This window comes from Bombina bombina, chromosome 4, assembly GCF_027579735.1.
Source record: "Bombina bombina isolate aBomBom1 chromosome 4, aBomBom1.pri, whole genome shotgun sequence".
NCBI lineage: Eukaryota > Metazoa > Chordata > Amphibia > Anura > Bombinatoridae > Bombina > Bombina bombina.
The window spans coordinates 907,042,184-907,062,191 of record NC_069502.1 but is presented as its reverse complement, the minus strand read 5'-3'; the positions used below and the strand labels follow the sequence as shown (position 1 = coordinate 907,062,191).

At 39.5% G+C, this 20,008-nt stretch overlaps 1 protein-coding gene across 1 annotated transcript in view; it reads left to right on the top strand.

Moving 5' to 3' along the window:
* The window catches only part of EIF2AK2 (eukaryotic translation initiation factor 2 alpha kinase 2), a 517,665-nt gene that overhangs the window by 247,495 nt on the left and 250,162 nt on the right, over positions 1 to 20,008 (top strand). Inside the window, exon 8 of the mRNA XM_053712508.1 lies at positions 9,548 to 9,642. Coding sequence (XP_053568483.1) covers positions 9,548 to 9,642 — 95 coding nt within the window. The remainder of the gene's footprint in view (positions 1 to 9,547; positions 9,643 to 20,008) is intronic.

Below are 20,008 nucleotides of genomic sequence, written 5' to 3'. Positions count from 1 at the left end.
ACCCGTGCAAGGCTGGAACAAGGGTAAACAGACCAAGAAACCTACTGCTGCTACCAAGACAGCATGAAGGGGTAGCCCCCGATCCGGGACCGGATCTAGTAGGGGGCAGATTATCTCTCTTTGCTCAGGCTTGGGCAAGAGATGTTCCGGATCCCTGGGCACTAGAAATAGTCTCCCAGGGATACCTTCTAGAGTTCAAGGGACTTCCTCCAAAGGGAAGGTTCCACTTGTCTCGCTTATCTTCAGACCAGATAAAGAAACAGGCATTCTTACATTGTGTAAGAGACCTATTAAAGATGGGAGTGATAAACCCAGTCCCCTCAGGGGAACAAGGTCTAGGTTTTTACTCGAACCTGTTCGTAGTTCCCAAAAAAGAGGGAACTTTCAGGCCAATTCTGGATTTAAAGATATTAAACAAATTCCTCAGAGTTCCATCTTTCAAAATGGAAACCATTCGGACAATCTTGCCGACAATCCAGCAGGGTCAATATTTGACTACCGTGGACTTAAAGGATGCGTATCTGCATATCCCAATCCACAAAACTCATCATCAGTTCCTGAGGTTCGCGTTTCTGGACAAACATTACCAGTTCGTGGCTCTTCCATTCGGTTTAGCCACCGCTCCCAGAATTTTCACAAAGGTGCTAGGGTCCCTTCTAGCGGTCCTAAGGTCGAGGGGCATTGCTGTAGCACCTTACCTAGACGACATCCTAATCCAAGCGTCGTCTCTTTCCAAAGCAAGGGCTCATACAGACATTGTGTTGGCCTTTCTCAGATCTCACGGGTGGAAGGTGAACATAGAAAAAAGTTCACTGTCACCGTCCACAAGGGTTCCTTTTCTGGGAACAATAATAGATTCTGTGGAAATGAAGATCTTCCTGACAGAAGTCAGAAAGGTAAAGCTTCTAAACGCTTGTCGAGTTCTTCATTCTATTCCTCAGCCCTCCATAGCTCAGTGCATGGAAGTAATAGGACTAATGGTTGCAGCAATGGACGTGGTTCCTTTTGCTCGAATTCATTTAAGACCAATACAGCTGTGCATGCTCAAACAGTGGAATGGGGACTATACAGACTTGTCTCCCCAAATTCAAGTAGACCAGGTAACCAGGGACTCACTTCTCTGGTGGTTGACTCAGGATCACCTGTCTCAGGGAATGAGTTTCCGCAGACCGGAGTGGGTCATTGTCACGACCGACGCCAGCCTCTTGGGTTGGGGCGCGGTCTGGGACTCTCTGAAAGCTCAGGGTCTATGGTCTCGGGAAGAGTCTCTTCTCCCGATAAACATTTTGGAACTGAGAGCAATATTCAATGCGCTCCTGGCTTGGCCTCAACTAGCGGAAGCAAGGTTCATAAGGTTTCAGTCGGACAACATAACGACTGTTGCTTACATCAATCATCAGGGGGGAACAAAGAGTTCCTTGGCGATGAGCGAGGTATCCAAGATCATCAAATGGGCGGAGGATCACTCCTGCCATCTATCTGCAATTCACATCCCAGGAGTAGACAACTGGGAGGAGGATTATCTGAGTCGTCAGACTTTCCATCCGGGGGAGTGGGAACTCCACCCGGAGGTCTTTGCCCAGTTAACTCAACTATGGGGCAACCCGGATATGGATCTGATGGCGTCTCGTCAGAACTCCAAGGTTCCTCGATACGGCTCCAGATCCAGGGATCCCAAGGCGGCACTGGTGGATGCATTAGTGGCGCCCTGGTCGTTCAATCTGGCTTATGTGTTTCCACCGTTCCCTCTCCTTCCCAGGCTTGTAGCCAGGATCAAACAGGAGAAGGCCTCGGTGATTCTAATAGCTCCTGCGTGGCCACGCAGGACTTGGTATGCAGATCTGGTGAATATGTCATCGGTTCCACCATGGAAGCTACCTTTGAGGCAGGATCTTCTAGTTCAAGGTCCATTCAGACATCCAAATCTAGTCTCTCTGCAACTGACTGCTTGGAAATTGAACGCTTGATTCTATCTAAGCGTGGGTTTTCTGATTCGGTTATAAATACTCTGATTCAAGCCAGAAAACCAGTGACTAGGAAAATTTACCATAAGATCTGGCAAAAATATATCTGTTGGTGCAAGTCCAAAGGTTTTGCTTGGAGTAAAGTCAAAATCCCTAGAATACTTTCCTTTCTCCAAGAGGGTTTGGATAAAGGTTTGTCAGCTAGTTCTTTAAAAGGACAGATATCTGCTCTGTCAGTTTTGTTACACAAACGACTGGCAGTCGTGCCAGATGTACAGGCGTTTGTACAGGCATTAGTTAGAATTAAGCCTGTCTACAGACCTATAACTCCTCCATGGAGTCTAAACTTAGTTCTTTCAGTTCTTCAAGGGGTTCCGTTTGAACCCTTACATTCCATAGATATTAAGTTACTATCTTGGAAAGTTCTGTTTTTGGTTGCTATTTCTTCTGCTAGAAGAGTTTCTAAATTATCTGCTCTGCAGTGTTCTACTCCCTATCTGGTTTTCCATTCAGATAAGGTAGTTTTACGTACCAAACCTGGTTTTCTTGCAAAGGTGGTTTCCAACAGGAATATTAACCAGGAAATAGTTGTTCCTTCCCTGTGTCCGAATCCAGTTTCAAAGAAGGAACGTTTGTTACACAACCTAGATGTGGTCCTTGCTCTAAAATTCTACTTAGAGGCAACTAAGGATTTCAGACAAACTTCATCCTTGTTTGTTGTTTATTCTGGTAAGAGGAGAGGGCAAAAAGCTACTGCTACCTCTCTTTCTTTTTGGCTGAAAAGCATCATCCGATTGGCTTATGAGACTGCCGGACGGCAGCCTCCTGAACGAATTACAGCTCACTCTACTAGGGCTGTGGCTTCCACATGGGCCTTCAAGAACGAGGCCTCTGTTGATCAGATTTGTAAGGCAGCGACTTGGTCTTCACTGCATACTTTTACCAAATTTTACAAATTCGATACTTTTGCTTCTTCGGAGGCTGTTTTTGGGAGAAAGGTTTTGCAAGCCGTGGTGCCTTCCGTTTAGGGCGCCTGACTTGTTCCCTCCCTTCATCCGTGTCCTAAAGCTTTGGTATTGGTTCCGACAAGTAAGGATGAAGCCGTGGACCGGACACACCTATGTAGGAGAAAACAGAATTTATATCTTACCTGATAAATTCCTTTCTCCTACGGTGTGTCCGGTCCACGGCCCGCCCTGGCTTTTTGTCAGGCTTAAATATTTTTACTATACACTACAGTCACCACGGCACCCTATAGTTTCTCCTTTTTCTCCTAACCGTCGGTCGAATGACTGGGGGGCGGGGCCAGAGGAGGGGCTATATGGACAGCTTTTGCTGTGTGCCTCTTTGCCATTTCCTGTTAGGGAAGAGAATATTTCCCACAAGTAAGGATGAAGCCGTGGACCGGACACACCGTAGGAGAAAGGAATTTATCAGGTAAGATATAAATTCTGTTTTTTTTAAGCGATCTGGCTAAGAGGCGGCCTTTCTTATTACTTTCGGAGTAGAATTTAACTTTAGAAGTGAGTGACCTTAAATGTGCGTTTAGAGTCAAATATTTACTAAGGTTATCTCTTGCTAGGGAAAGATCGGAAAGTTTCTGAGCAGAAGTCGGGTCCTTTTTGTGAGCAACGTCAGCTTGGTGAAGGTTGGTAGTAAGACGGGAAAATTGAGCAGAGTTTAATTTCCGTATTTTAGCGGCATGTTTGATGAGATATCCCCTAATGTAGCATTTGTATGCTTCCCAATTATTCATGGCAGATGTGTCTTCAGGTTTATTTATCAAAAAATATTCGTCAGTCGCCCTAGTCTGGGTTCTGGGTTTGTTAGAATGGAGTCGTTTAGTCTCCAATTTAAGGATTTTTTAGGTCTGGTAGACCAATAGAAGATGGATAACACCATGCTATGGTCTGACCAGGGTGTGTGAAGAATGCGAGATTGAGTCAGGTCAGTAAGGAGTGATTGGTCACACATTAAGTAATCTAGGCGCGACTATGTATGTTTGGGATGCGAGAAAAACGTGAAGTCCTTTTGTGTAGGGTGGGCTATCCTCCAAGTGTCGAATAGTGAGATCGAGTGTAGCGTGGTACAATTAATTTTTCGTATGTTACTGCTGAGGTACGACGTTCCTTTTGAGTTATCTAGGTCAGGGGTCATTGTGAAATTAAAATCGCCGCCCAATATAACCGGGCCTTTGGAGATGTCCATTATTTTATTAGTTACAGACCTAAAAAAGGAGGGTGTGGGTCTATTTGGGGCGTATATATTAGCTACAGTGATCGGGCGGCCGTAGCACAGCCCAACAAGGATCAGGAGTGTACCTTCCAAGTCTGAGTATTTCTGCAAAAGTTCAAAAGGAACATTTCTCCTGATAGAGATGCAGACACCATTCTTCATATTTGGTCCTGAGCTAAAAAAATGTTTATCATAATATCGAGTAGCTACTGTAGGTTCGTTACGTTTTTTAAAATGGGTTTCCTGAATCATAATGAGATCTATTTTTTTTTTATGGAAATCATAAAAGGCTATGGAGCGTTTTTCTGCAGAGAGAAACCCCTTCACATTTTGACTAGCTATTGTTAACGTGCTCATGATGAGTGTAAAAAGCTAAGTGTTAGTGACAACAAGGGTATTGTTCTCTGTGTGGGAGGCGAGCAGGAAGAGGTGTCTAATTCAGTTCCTACAAAGAGATCTACTGAAATAGTTGGAGGGTGTGGATAGGGATAGCGAGGGCAGGGGAATAAGGAAAGAAGAAGGAAAGGAGGGGGTATAGAGAGTTGGGAGGTATGTGTCAGACCTTGATGCAGTGATACCAACAAAAAAAGATTTAAGGAAAGACGGTCTGAGATTGAGAGAGAAAAAAAGGAGAACAAAACGTATGATAGAAAAAGAAAATATTATAAAGTAGTAACAGGTAAAAGAACAAGTACAATCGGATCAGATGAACAAGCCGGGTGCTTGCTTAGGGTTAATTAACGCTATATAACCATTTTTATAATATCTATATAACTGGCATTGCTAGTATTTCCTTTTATTGCTTACTATGAATATTACTTTCAGATCTACAACAATACAGAAATAATAACAGATAATATAGAAAAATTTAGCAGATAAATTAGGCAGTAGTGTGGAGTTAATGCCTGCGCCCCCGACCTACGCCGCCCAGTGCCGTGTAAAAAAAGGGTGGACAAAGCCGACGCCAAGGATAAAGGATCTTAAAGCGTCTAGGCCGGGCAGCCCAGGTCGGAGACCCACACTTCCACATATAAAACAAGTCATAGGAGGTTTGCCTCTCCACACATAACAGGACAAAGCACTTTGTACAATGAGCGTATGCTGCAGAGAGTGACCTCATAATAGGGCTGTGGGCATTACATCACCTTATTATTATATAGAGCTGGGTACAGCCAAAGGTTATATTTGTGAGCACATTACTTCAGTGATTATTAACTATCAAAAGCAAAGAACATACATTTACAGTAACTCAGCAACAGGGGTGTGCTTAATGAACAGAAAATACAAACATTAGGCTATGACCATCAAATAAAAGCTTAATAGTATGTTAGCGGCATTTTGTAAATTCTAAACAAGATTCAGCTCAGACTTGGAACTGTGAGCTTGTCTGGCCAAAGCCTATGGCTATTAAAGTTAGTAAGTAAGTAAGACAGTTCTATAATAATATCTTTTATACTTGCCACATCCCTTTGGGTCTTTGAAAGTGCTTCAGGAGTTGACAGGCTGTTCACAGCTCAGGGCCGAGTGGGCATCTCCAGAGTGAGTCTGGTTCACAAATGCCACTAACGGAAGTGGGGCCAAGGAGACATGACAGTTTTACCCAGGTTGTTGTATGTCCTCCTCAGTAGAAGTGGTCGGGTTTATCTGTCTTCATTTAGGTTGGCTGGCTTGGTTGTCTGGCAAAGGTCTCCTCTGTGATTTCGGGGCCAGCTGGTCCAAGGGAGTATGACGTGTGTGTTGCCTAGTTTCTGCGGTCAGGGCCGGAATGCCCAGTGCTGTGCAGAACCTTTCGACATCCAACATTGATCTGCAGTCTTGGCGGTTTACATTTTTTGTAGCAATAATTGAGGTAGGAAATCCCCATCTATAGGGAATTTTTAGCTGTCTCAGATGAGAGGTCAAGGCTGAGAAGTCCCTTCTTTTTTGTAGAGTCCTTGCAATATTTGTATACGAATGTTTGATAAACCACAGCCTGCTGTTGTGTGGCAAGATTGTAAACCTCTTCCCGTTGTTGATAATTTTGAAAGCGGACAATGATGTCCCTTGGTGGAGCGTCAGCGGCTGGCTTTGGGCGAAGGGCTCTATGTGCTCTATCTAAGATAATATTTGATTGCTCACTTCAGCTGGGCCTGCCATCTCGGCAAAGAGACCCAATAGGAAATCTTGTATTTCATTGCCTTGAACTGACTCAGGGATGCCTCGAAACCGCAAGTTGTTACGCCTGGTGCGGATTTCAAGGTCATCTAGTTTGTCTTCCAGTTCCATAGAATACTGCTGTTGGTGTTTAACTTTGGAGGATAATTCCGCCATCTTTTGGGCAAAGACATACTCGTGTTCTTCCAAGGAATCAACTCTTCGGCCCAAGTCGCCAATTTCATTTTTGAGATCTGCGCATTCAGTTCTTATACAAGATTTGACCTGATCAATCAGGTCTTCCATAGCTTTAAAAGTAATGGGAGAGTCCGCCTTTGCCATAGAGATTATAGGAGATGGGCTTCTTGAGGCTTCTGAGTCCTCTAAATCATCTGTATTGCTGGAAGGCACAAGAGGAGGCCCAGATTTTTGTTTGAATTTCTCTGATTGCCTGAAAAAGGCATTCATCTCTTCCTGAGATTTCTGAGATGATTTATGTGGTTCTTCATTCTTTGTCCCTCTTCTTTGTGACATTCTGGCGAGACAGCAGAGGTTTAAACCAGATAATAAGTATCAATGTCTTTAAAAGATGCAGACGTGGTAGAATTGTAGTATAGCAAAGTTATGCTGAGTGTACCCCACACTCCAGGGAAAGTGCCCTCACAGGGCGATGCCGGCAAAGGGGAAGAGGATATGACCCGCTGTTACGTCGAACAGCGGGAAATGGAGGGAGAGAGGGGCTTTATGGATCTCTGGTAGGAGCCAGTAAGTTGCCCCTGAGGTCACCAAGGAGAAACAGTGGGTATCTTAGCACTGTTATGTAGCTGCAATGTAGTTAGCCAATAAAACACGGAAATAGATAGCCTCCGGTTAAGAAAAGAGAGAAAAAAAGAAAAAATAAAATGCACAAAAACAACACCAGGGCAAAAGCAAATATAGTAATCCAGAGTAGGCACCGTGTGATGTCCTCAGTTGTTAACATATGCAATGGTATATAAAGTTATCAGGTCTGCAAATAAGGATGGTTGCTTGTAACACATAAATATCACAAAAACCCCTTGACTTGTTCCACTAAGTACAGAGTCTTATTATTGCGGGTACAACAGTAGGTGTAGGATTAATGCTTTGTTGTGGTTAGTGAGGGCCGTGGTTATCTGCAAACTTCAGGGCATGAAATGGCAGTAGGCTCCTTGCCAGAAATACTCCAGACAGTGCTAATGTTAATTTGTACAGGCACCGGAGCGGAGCCCCGACCCTCCGGTGTGTGATTAGGGCGTTAATGAAGTGTCGGCAGCTATCTGTATCTAGTCCCCACAGGTGATTGCTCCCACATAGGATCTGTTATAGAGTAAGTGAATACGGCCTCTCTGTTAAGAGTTTTTCCTCTACTACGTGCGATAGTTTTAATATATACCGGAGCGGCTATTAGGCCCTCCGGGGTGCAGTAGTGACGTTAGTCAGGTGTGAGGTTGTGGGAACGTAGTAATCGCTTACCCCCTAGAAGCAATGATTATCCGAGAGGGCAGTCTCTTCCAGCGTATGCAAACTTCTGCTGATGGAGCGCTGAGGATGTTTAAATGGAAGCTGCGTCACAGCTCTTAGTACAGGGTTCTGTCGTGCCGTTCTTTGCTGCCTCCCAGCTCAGTGAGACGAGCAGCTGCCAAGTAGAAAAAAAGATTTTCTTAATCTTCTTAGTTTCATATGCAAGCCAGTGTAGACAAAACGTATATTTTGGTTGGTTAGGGCATGTAAAAAAAATTTAGCACCCGGCTTGTATTAGGAGCTTTAGTAAAGTACGGCCATCTTGGTTAGCCGTTCGCTCCACCTCCATCACCATTATTTTTATTCTATTTTTATTTTTCTACACTAACATCACCCATCATCCAGGATTGCTGTGACATTTCCAGGATAACGGATTAAGAGAATTTTCCATCCAACTTTCTATCCAGCATTTACTGGCCACTAGGATAAACTGATTTATTTATTTTTCCCATTGGATATTTATATATATATATATATATTTCTTTTTTCTAGAACAGTTTTTTGAATCACGTGTACACGTTATTTTTTCACACCTAGGTTATAAAAGACATATTTTTGAGAACAATTACTTTTGAGGATAATCCTTATTTTATTGTATTTTTTGAGGATAATTCAGTTCAATACTTGCACTATCTTGCACACCATTGATTAAGAACAGCCACATCCAGCTGTTTCTGGTTTTTGGCTTCCCAAACGTTTCTATACAGATACTTCTGTATTATTTAGGTCATGGGATATGTTTTAACTTATATGTTAATAAATATGTTTCAAAGTTCAACTTATATGTTCACTTATATGTCCACTATCTAAGTCCACTGAGACTATTTTCTTACTTCCTGATCCCATACTTTTTGTGCTATTAGTTAACTTTTTGTCCCAGATCTTGTTAGGGGATCTTTCATAGTGAGCTTGTATGCTCAACCACGCGCAGTCTACTACATTAACTTTTGCACTAGTTTAATAGAATCCGCCCTATACTGTATAATTTTAAAATTTGGGATTCAAATATTTTATTATATTTGTAAAACTAGTATGTTGTTTTTTTTCCCTGCAATTCCCATTTTACGCTGCGCGCGCATGCACACTGAAGGCAACGTGCCTGTAGAAATCATGGACCCTCTGAGGAGTCGGGCTGTGCAGGCACAATGCAGTCTAATGCCCCTAGAATTTCTCAACCCTATCAAAAGTGAGTGTTAAAGGGACACTCAATCAAAATTAAACTTTCATTATTCAGATAGAGCATGCCATTTTAAACAAGTTTCCAATTTACTTCCATTAACTAAATGTGCACAGTCTTTTTATATTTAAACTTTTTGAGTCACCAGCTCCTACTGAGCATGTGCAAGAATAAGTGTGCATGCATTTGTGAATGGCTGATGGCTGTCACATGGTACGTGTATGCATTTGTGATTGGCTGATGGCTGTCACATGGGAAAAGGGAAGTGGAAAAATACATAACTTTTAAAATTGTCAGAAAAAAAATCTACTACTCATTTGAAGTTCATACTAAGTGCTATTGCATTGTCTTGTTATCTTGCAATCGTTGATTATGCAAATCTACTGTGTTGACTGGTCCTTTAAGATAATTTGTAGCGATTTACTAGCTTAGTAATCTCTTTTGTTTCTAGTGCAAACACATATTAATATTATGTATTTGTTTCTTTTTGTATCAGATTGATCACAACTACATTGGAACGTTAAATGAGTTCTGCCAGAAAAAAACCAAGTTATGCATTTTTTTGGAGAAATTCAGTAGCCCACTTATGAAGTAGGTGAAATCATCATTTAAAATCAAGTAGAAACACTGTATTTATGACTATTAAAATAGTTTCCTACAACACTAAACAGACCTGTTATGAGGCAGCATCAGTAAGTGGTGCATTCTTATAAATGTATAGGGACAGTGTATACCAATTTTCATATAACTGCATGTAATAGACACTACTATAAAAAAGAATATGCACAGATACTGATATAAAAATCCAGTATAAAACCATTTAAAAACTTACTTGCTTTAGCACTGTTGATGAGGTTAGGCTGTGACACCTAGTGAAAGGGGCTGGAAAATCAGGAAGAGCAGACCCTCTTCTGCATATTTAAAGACAAATTACATAAAGAGGAGCAAGCAGGAGTCCGTACACTTCGGTATACACCTGATTCTTGGGGGCTTAGTTAGGAGTCTGAAAATCAGCACAATGTTATTAATAAATAAGCAAAACTATACAAAAATAATCCCAGATGGGCTATATAAATGGATCATCTACAAAACATAAAAAATATCTACAGGGCACTGATAAAAATTCTCAGAGCAAATACGAATCACAATGCATTGTTTTGAATGTAGTTTAGCTTGTTATTGCTTCTAGATTTGATATATTCTATCAGTTTAAATTATGAATTTTGAAGCAATCTCATTCAGCTGACTATCAATCAGTGAGAGAATATGATCAACGCTGTGAAGGAGCGCCCTATGAAGCTCCCTCTCTGATGCTGATGGTCCAATTTTACATAGAAAAATATTTGTATTATAATTGGATTGTATTACTATTGAATTTTTTTGGGGGGGCTGGACTGCCTGTTTTAGGCAGGATCAGACTGAAATACTTCAACGTTCTCCCCTGTTAAAAGCATAATTGGCTAAAATAGCTGTTCCCAGGTAGTGACTCGCCAAAAAACAAGCCTCTGAGCAATTGTTCGTTCCTGGTTGAGCACTTCTCAGTATATATGTTTTTAATGACCATTCGGAAAGTTTACCTAAAGGTGATAGGGGAAATTAGACGTGGAATTTCACCTAGTGGAATATTGCTGCATCTCATTGATGAAACCCAAGGATAGCTGAAACGATCATCTGGGGTTACCATGTTCGTCATTTAAAGGAGGATTGCCTGGTAATTTTTGGGTTGGAAATGTCCTCTGAAAACCCCACCACCAAATAAATAAATAAATAAATATACACATATATATATATATTTGCATTTTCATACTGGGATCCATCTTGAAGGCTACATGTTCTTGCACCCTGTGACAGAATTGTTGAAGATACACAGACCAGTCAGGGTGCTTACTTTTTCACCGCTATATAGTGAAAAATACAAAGCAGAAGATTACATTGTTGAAGGTTTTATACACCATTTTAAAAGTTACATAACGTAAATAAAAAGGTGACATACATAATATAGAGCAATGCAGCAGCTGCAAAAGATGTAAAGCTCTGACTGTCTATTATGCAAGCTAACCCAAAGTGCACAACACATCTGTCTGAAAGTAGGCAAGACCAACTGCTACCCTTAAGGGATTAAAATAAGAGAACCACTATGAAGAACATGTCAGGCACAAGAGAAAATTCAATACTTGATTAGTAGTAACCATGTTTTTGTAGACGTACCCAGCAGTTCAGTGTCCCTTTAGTCATCATAAGACATCATTTGGCTTTTGGGAGACATTCTGTATTGAAGAACATACAATGTCACAAAAACCAAAGCCAAATTACCTGGGTCTGGGCTACTGGCTAAAACTAACTCGTTGAAAGTATGTAAAATCGGGTGCCAGACCGTATGGATATCCAGAAAAACGGGAATCGGAAAAAAATAGTATAATGATATACTGGTGGAACCTACAAATATGTGCACAGACTAAAAGAGGCTAAAAAAAAAAACCAGATGAAAAAGTAGAAAATATCTTAAAAATATCTATAAAAATAATTTCCGATGTGTTAAAAAATACCCCAAATTCTTTAAAACCAGGGATTATAATCTACAAAATGCAAAACTATGAATATTTAGTATGTGTAACTTATCTGATAAACTTCACAATTGTTGGTGTATAAAGTGGAGGAGCCAAAAAACACCGGCGTGTGTGGTTTCAAAGAAACTGGAAGTGGATCCATTACGAAAACTGGAAGTGATGTCACTTGTATCGCGATATCTTATGCGTTTCGTGGGTCCTATGCCCACTTCATCAGAGAATGGGTCTCTCTTTATTTTAGGAGACCGGAAGTGCCTCCATTTATTTTTGTATATTTGTTTATTTTAATCTAAGACCATTTTTTGCTCAAAAGAGGGGGGAAAGAGCGCGCAAAAGAGAGGGGGGAGAGAGAGCGCAAAAGAGAGGGGGGAGAGAGAGCGCAAAAGAGAGGGGGGAGAGTTTAAAAGAGAGCATAAAAGAGGGGGAGAGAGCACAAAAGAGAAGGGGGAGACAGAGTGCAAAAGAGGGAGAGAGAGAGCAAAAGAGGGAGAGAGCGCAAAAGAGAGGGGGATAGAGCACAAAAGAGAGGGGGAGAGAGCACAAAAAAGAGGGGGAGAGAGCGCAAAAAAGAGGGGGAGAGAGTGCAAGGGGGAGACAGCACAAAAAAGAGGGGGAGAGAGCGCAAAAAAGAGGGGGGAGAGAGCACAAAAGAGTGGGGGGAGAGAGAGAGCTCAAAAGAGAGGGGGGAGAGAGAGCTCAAAAGAGAGGGGGGGAGAGAGATCTCAAAAGAGAGGGGGGGAGAGAGAGCTCAAAAGAGAGGGGGGGAGAGAGAGTTTAAAAGAGAGGGGGGAGAGAGAGTGCACAAAAGAGGGGGAGAGAGAGTGCAAAAGAGAGGGGGAGAGAGCGCAAAAGAGAAGGGGGAGAGAGCGCAAAAGAGGGGAAGAGAGAGTGCAAAAGAGGGGAAGAGAGAGCAAAAGAGAGGGGGAGAGAGAGAGCAAAAGAGAGGGGGGAGAGTTTAAAAGAGAGCGCAAAAAAGGGGGGAGAGAGCGCAAAAGAGAAGGGGGAGACAGAGTGCAAAAGAGGGAGAGAGAGAGCAAAAGAGGGAGAGAGAGAGCGCAAAAGAGATGGGGAGAGAGCACAAAAGAGAGGGGGAGAGAGCGCAAAAAAGAGGGGCAGAGAGCGCAAGGGGGAGACAGCACAAAAGAGAGGGGGAGAGAGCGCAAAAAAGAGGGGGAGAGAGCACAAAAAAGAGGGTGGAGAGAGCGCAAAAGAGTGGGGGGAGAGAGAGAGCTCAAAAGAGAGAGGGGGAGAGAGAGCTCAAAAGAGAGGGGGGAGAGAGAGAGCTCAAAAGAGAGGGGGGGAGAGAGAGTTTAAAAGAGAGGGGGGAGAGAGAGTGCACAAAAGAGGGGGAGAGAGAGTGCAAAAGAGAGGGGGAGAGAGCGCAAAAGAGAAGGGGGAGAGAGCGCAAAAGAGGGGAAGAGAGAGTGCAAAAGAGGGGAAGAGAGAGCAAAAGAGAGGGGGAAGAGAGAGCAAAAGAGAGGGAGAGAGAGAGAGAGAGAGCAAAAGAGAGGGGGGGAGAGAGAGAGAGCGCAAAAGAGGGGGGAGAGAGAGAGCAAAAGAGGGGGAGAGAGCAAAATAGGGGAGAGAGAGAGCAAAAGAGGGCGAGAGAGAGCAAGAGGGGGGAGAGAGCAGATGAGGGGGAAGAGAGAGAGCGAGCAAAAGAGGGGGGAGAGAGAGCAAAAGAGGGGGGAGAGAGAGCACAAGAGGGGAGAGAGAGAGAGCTAAAAATGGGAGAGAGAGCGAGCAAAAGAGGAGGGAGAGTGCAAAATAAGGGGCTTTAGGACTAGTGTACAATTAATTGATAAAAGATATATACTCATGTATATATATATTGCAATGTATATAAAAATAAAAAATAAATAAATAGATAAGTATAAAATATATAATCATGATAAAACTAGAGATAAAAATAGATGTAGAAATGGGCTTATAAATAGAATAGGGATTGTAATATGTAGCATTGTATTTTGAACACTAAACATATACATGTAAAACTATATTGTGGTACATGAAACATGTAATATATGTATAACATGTATTTTATACATACTATAAATATGATAGAATCTTCAGAAATGCTTGTGTTTATTAGATGTTTATAAAAAGGTGGCTAAATCTATGTCCCTGTTCAGACCATATGGTTCCCTGGTATTTAAATGGTGGATCCAATATGTTTCCCTTTTTCTTAGTTGTAATAATCTATCTTTACCCCATGACTTTGGTATTTGTTCAATCGCTTTGATTGTGAATTCGTTTTTTTTTTTCTGTGTGAAATTCCTCAAAATGTCTACTTAGACCATATTCAGATGTTTCTCCCTCTGTTTTTTTACATGTTCTAGGAGTCTGGTATTAAGAATTCTCTTTGTTCTACCAATGTAATTTTGTTTGCACATGCACTATATTTTATAAACAACGTATTCTGATTTACAGTTCATATAAGATTGAATTGAAATTTGTTTAGTATTGTTGTTGATGATCCATTTTGTTTTCTAGTTTTCGCTAGTTCGTTTGCAGCACTCGCAGTTTTTCCTCCCACATTTTTAGAATCCTTTAACTAGTTGTTGATTTATCTCCAATTGTTTAGGGTTGTTTGTTTTCAGTTTAGTTGGTGCTAGGATGTTTTTAAAGTTTAGATTCTTTTTAAATGTTACCAGGGGTCTCTGGGATAGATTTTTTCCAAGGACTGGATCTTTTAGAATGTGTTAGTGTTCATTCAAAAATTTTTCAATCTGTTTTGACGCACAGTTGTAAGTGGTGATGAATCTGGGAGTATTGTCTGTATTGGTAGATTGTTTAATCTAGTTCTTTGGTTGGAGCAAAGTGCTTCTTTCCATAGTTTTCACTTTGTTGTATGCTTCCGAGATGTCCTTTTCATTGAAACCTTTTTCTTTTAATTCCTCCTTTAAAACCGTTGAAGAGGATTCAAAATCATCAATTTCTGTACAGTTCCTTTTTATCCTCTGGTATTGTCCATACGGTATATTTTGTATCCATTTTGGATGGTGGCCACTCTTAGCATGTAGGTAGCCATTAGTGTCTGTTTCGTTGGTAAATAATTTTGTGCTGATTTTTTCACCTTTAATAAATATAGTGATGTCTAAGAAATGTATTTGGGTTTTATCCCATTCTTTTGTGAACTTAAGGTTAAAGTTATTATGATTAATCATTTCCACAAAATCATTAAATACAGTTTGGGCTCCTTTCCAGATTATTAGGATGTCGTCAATGAATCTGAACCAATGAATGATGTTATCGGAAAAACTGTTCTTTTGCCATATTGTGAGATCTTCGAACATGCCCATATACTAATTCTCAAAATTTGGGGCGAACTTTGTTCCCATGGCAGTGCCTGTTTTTTTGGATATAAATTTTGTCTTCAAAGGAAAAGTGAACACAGAAAACAGATTTGTTTTTTATTAAGATCATTTTTTAAAGAGTATTCAATAGCTTCTATTCCCTTATTATGTGGGATAGAGGTATATACGGCTGACACATCGAGTGTAGCGAAAGCATATTCTTCCTCCCATTTTATTTCATTTAGTTTTGTAAGTAGATGTGGAGTGTCTCTGATGTATGATTTAAGTTTCGAAACTAAGGGTTGAAGAAAATGGTCGACGTATTGTGAGAGATTATTTGTTAAATTTCCAATGCCCGATATTATTGGCCTACCAGGTGGGTTGGTTTTATCCTTGTGTATTTTGGGTAGATGATAAAATATTGACATCTTAGGATTTTCAATTTTAAGGAATTTTTATTCTCCTTCTGAACATATTTGATTCTTTATCGCTGTATTTAAAAGCAGATGATAGTCATTTAGGAAAATTTCTGTTGGATCTGTTTCCAGTACCTCATATGTTGTTACATCTGAAAGTAGACGTGTTGCTTCTCCTATATATGCCTGCCTGTCTTGAATGACTATTGATCCCCCTTTTTCTGCCTCTCTAAAGATGATTGTGGTGTCTTCACTAAGGGTTTTCAAAGCATCCTTTTCCTTAATACTAAGATTATTATTCTTAATGTTGTAGGATTCACATAGTTTATCCAGATCATTGAGGACCAAGTCTTCAAATATATTGATACATTTTCCTTTTGAGTGAGTAGGGTAAAAGATAGATTTTGGTTTAAAATGGCTATGTTCAATTTCCAAATCTACTATTGGTTCTGTTATTTTTTCCAGATCAATTAAATTCATTAGAGCTTCTCTGTCTCCTTCTGTTAATGTTATTTCATCTCTGGATGAATCTTCATTTCTTTCTCCTGAGAACTTCTTCATTTTTTGCCGTTCTTTAGTATAGTGTCTTTGTAGGGTCATTTTTCTAATGAATTTATTAGTGTCTATAAATAGAGTGAAAGGATTTGGACCCTTTGTTGGAGCAAAGGAAAGTCCCTTTTTTATGACCTCCTCTTCTATTTTTGTGAGTGATCTTTTTGAGAGATTGAAAAGTACTGTTTTTTGTTGTTGTGGTATTGAGTTTTCTTCTATTTGAATGCTGTCTTTTACTGCCAATTTCTTATTTTTCTTCTGTTGTTGTATTCCTCCTCTGCTCCCTCTTCCTCGTAGTCGAACCTTCTTTTTTGTAGTTGTGTACTGTTGTATCCTGTGTGTTCCGGGATGGACTCGTTTCTGTCTCGTATTTCTAAAAAATGCGGTTGTTCAATTTTATTGTCATATGCAATAGGTACTTCTTGATGGAATTGCCTGGGTTCTTTTCTCCTCCAGTTTGGGGTATTCATTTGTGAGCGATAATCTTGTTTTATTCTGTTTATTCTTGGATGACCATTTATACTAAACCTATGGTTATCTCTATTGTTTGGATAAACGTTGTTAGTGGTATACTGATGTGCATTTGTGTTGTAATTCCCGTTTATATAATTATTTTTTGGGGGTTCTTATACTTGTTCTTATTGGCCACACTCTTATATGTCCCATGATGTCCTAAATGAACTCCTGTATTTGGTGTTATGGTTGGAGGATTATTTTCATTTAAAAAGGTACTACTAGAAGTAAGTTGTGCGTTATCTGGATTAGGAGTGTCTGTCATATCAACAAATTCATTTTCAGGGTTGGTGTCTTTGGTTTTATTGGAATCCTCTTTCTGATCTCACAATAATTTGTTCTTTTTCTTTTTTATCAGGTCTATTTCTACTTTTTTTATTCTTGTTTCTATTTCTTTGTCTAGTTGTTTATAATATACATCATCTTTGTAAGGTTCAAGTAGTTGTCTTCTCTGATTTTTAAGAGGTTTTGTTCCCTGAATCTTATTAATATATTCATGAATTTAATACAGCATTCATCCATTGCACCCTCCCAATCCATAATAAGTTCAATGTCTGCTGAATTGAAAATGGGTGTTTTTGTTAGTCTTAAACCTTTGGGGATAATACCCTTCTTGATATAATTTTCTAGGCCTATAATATCATGCCTTTAATTCCTGCCTATCATTGCTTAATTCTAATTTCTTTAATTTCTCAAATCTCATGAATAAGTTTCTAGGGTTTATATCAGGGGTTATGCTAACTGATTAATGGGTTATGTTTTCTGTCTCAGACCAAGTCATTGGTCTGTCTTTTGTATTCATATAGTTACCAAAGACTAATTCCTCATTCGAGGTCTCCATATTTTATTATATTTTATTTATAGTTTTTGTTGGAATTTATAAAATATTTTGAATTGTTATTGTTATGTAATTAATTGATTTATTGGTTAGTGTTCAATTTTCACTGATTTAGACATTTGCTCAAAACTTAGTGGTATAATGAATAAAAAAGAATGAGGAGTGTGTATCAAGCGCTGTCTAATACCTGGAATAAATTATTTTCCTGGCCAGAAGGGTGAGGGATACCTTTAAGCTGCTGTATTCTAAAGGGTATACTTGAAACCACTAGCAAGTATGGTAGTTAAGATGTAGAGGAAAGAATAAAACAATGATTTATATCCAAAAAACAGGCACTGCCATGGGAACAAAGATCGCCCCAAATTTTGTGAATTTGTATATGGGCATGTTCGAAGATCTCACAATATGGCAAAAGAACCGTTTTTCCGATAACAACATTCATTGGTTCAGATGAATTGGCAACATCCTAATAATCTGGAAAGGAGACCAAACCGTATTTAATGATTTTGTGGAAATGATTAATCATAATAACTTTAACCTTAAATTCACAAAAGAATTGGATAAAACCCAAATATATTTCTTAGACATCACTATATTTATTAAAGGTGAAAAGATCAGCACAAAATTATTTACAAAAGAAACAGACACTAATGGCTACCTACATGCTAAGAGTGGCCACCGTCCAAAATGGATAAAAAAATATACCGTATGGACAATACCAGAGGGTAAAAAGGAACTGTACAGAAATTGATGATCTTGAATCCTCTTCAACAGTTTTAAGGGAGAAATTCAAAGAAAAAGGTTTCAATGAAAAGGACATCTCGGAAGCATACAACAAAGTGAAAACTATGGAAAGAAGCACTTTGCTCCAACCAAAGAACTAGATTAAACAATCCACCATTACAGACAATACTCCCAGATTCATCACCACTTACAACTGTGCGTCAAAACAGATTGAAAAATTTTTGAATAAACACTGGCACATTCTAAGAAAAGATCCAGTCCTTGGAAAAAATCTATCCCAGAGACCCCTGGTAACATATAAAAAGAATCTAAACTTTAAAAACATCCTAGCTCCAACTAAATTGAAAACAAACAACCCTAAAAAATTGGAGATAAATCAACAACTAGTTAAAGGATTCTACAAATGTCGGAGAAAAACTGTGAGTGCTGCAAACGAACTAGCGAAAACAAACTAGAAAACAAATGGATCATCAACAACAATACTAAACAAATTTCAATTCAATCTTATATGAACTGTAAATCAGAATACGTTGTTTATAAAATAGAGTGCACGTGCAAAAAAATCTACATTGGTAGAACAAAGAGAATTCTTAAAACCAGACTCCTAGAACATGTAAAAAACAGAGGGAGAAACATCTGAATATGGTCTAAGTAGACATTTCGAGGAATTTCACACAAAAAAAAACAAACGAATTCACAATCAAAGCGATTGAACAAATACCTAAGTCATGGGGTAAAGATAGATTATTACAACTAAGAAAAAGGGAAACATATTGGATCCACCATTTAAATACCAGGGAACCATATGGTCTGAACAGGGACATAGATTTAGCCGCCTTTTTATAAACATCTAATAAACACAAGCATTTCTGAAGATACTATCATATTTATAGTATGTATAAAATACGTTATACATATATTACATGTTTCATGTACCACAATATAGTTTTACAACATGTATATGTTTAGTGTTCAAAATACAATGCTACATATTACAATCCCTATTCTATTTATAAGCCCATTTCTACATCTATTTTTATCTCTAGTTTTATCATGATTATATATTTTATACTTATCTATTTTTCTCTAGTAAGGTGTATCCAGTCCACGGATCATCCATTACTTATGGGATATTCTCACTCCCAACAGGAAGTTGCAAGAGGACCCACAGCAAAGCTATTATATAGCTCCTCCCCTCACTACCATATCCAGTCATTCTCTTGCAACTCTCAACGCGCATGGAGGTAGTAAGAGGAGAGTGGTGAAAAATAGTTAGTTTATTAACTTCAATCAAAAGTTTGTTATTTTAAATAGTACCGGAGTTGTGCTATTTTTTCTCAGGCAGAGATAGAAGAAGAATTTGCCTGAGTTTTCTATGATCTTAGCAGGTTGTAACTAAGATCCATTGCTGTTCTCACACATGTCTGAGGAGTGAGGTAACTTCAGAGGGAGAATGGCGTGCAGTTTATTCTGCTATGCTATCAGGTATGTGCAGTTATGATTTTTTCTAGGATTGGAAATGCTAGAAAATGCTGCTGATTCCTGATAAATGTAAGTTAAGCCTGAATACAGTGATTTAATAACGACTGGTATCATGCTTATTCTCAGGGGTAATACCCTTATAGATATGCTATATAAAACGTTTGCTGGCATGTTTAATCGTTTTTTTATATATGCTTGGTGATAAAACTTATTGGGGCCTAATTTTTTCCAAATGGCTGGCTGTATTTTTGCCTAGAAACAGTTTCCTGAGGCTTTCCACTGTTGTAATATGAGTGGGAGGGGCCTATTTTAGCGCTTTTTTGCGCAGTTAAAATTACAGACTGAGACATCCAGTTTTCCTCAGGAGTCCCCTGCATGCTACAGGACATCTCTAAAGAGCCGAAAAACGTTTATTGGGGAAGGTAGGAGCCACAGTAAAGCTGTGGCACTTTGCTGGGACTGTTAAAAAACGTCTATGTCGTTTTTTTGATCCGTTTTTTTAACTAAGGGGTTAATCATCCATTTGCAAGTGGGTGCAATGCTCTGTTA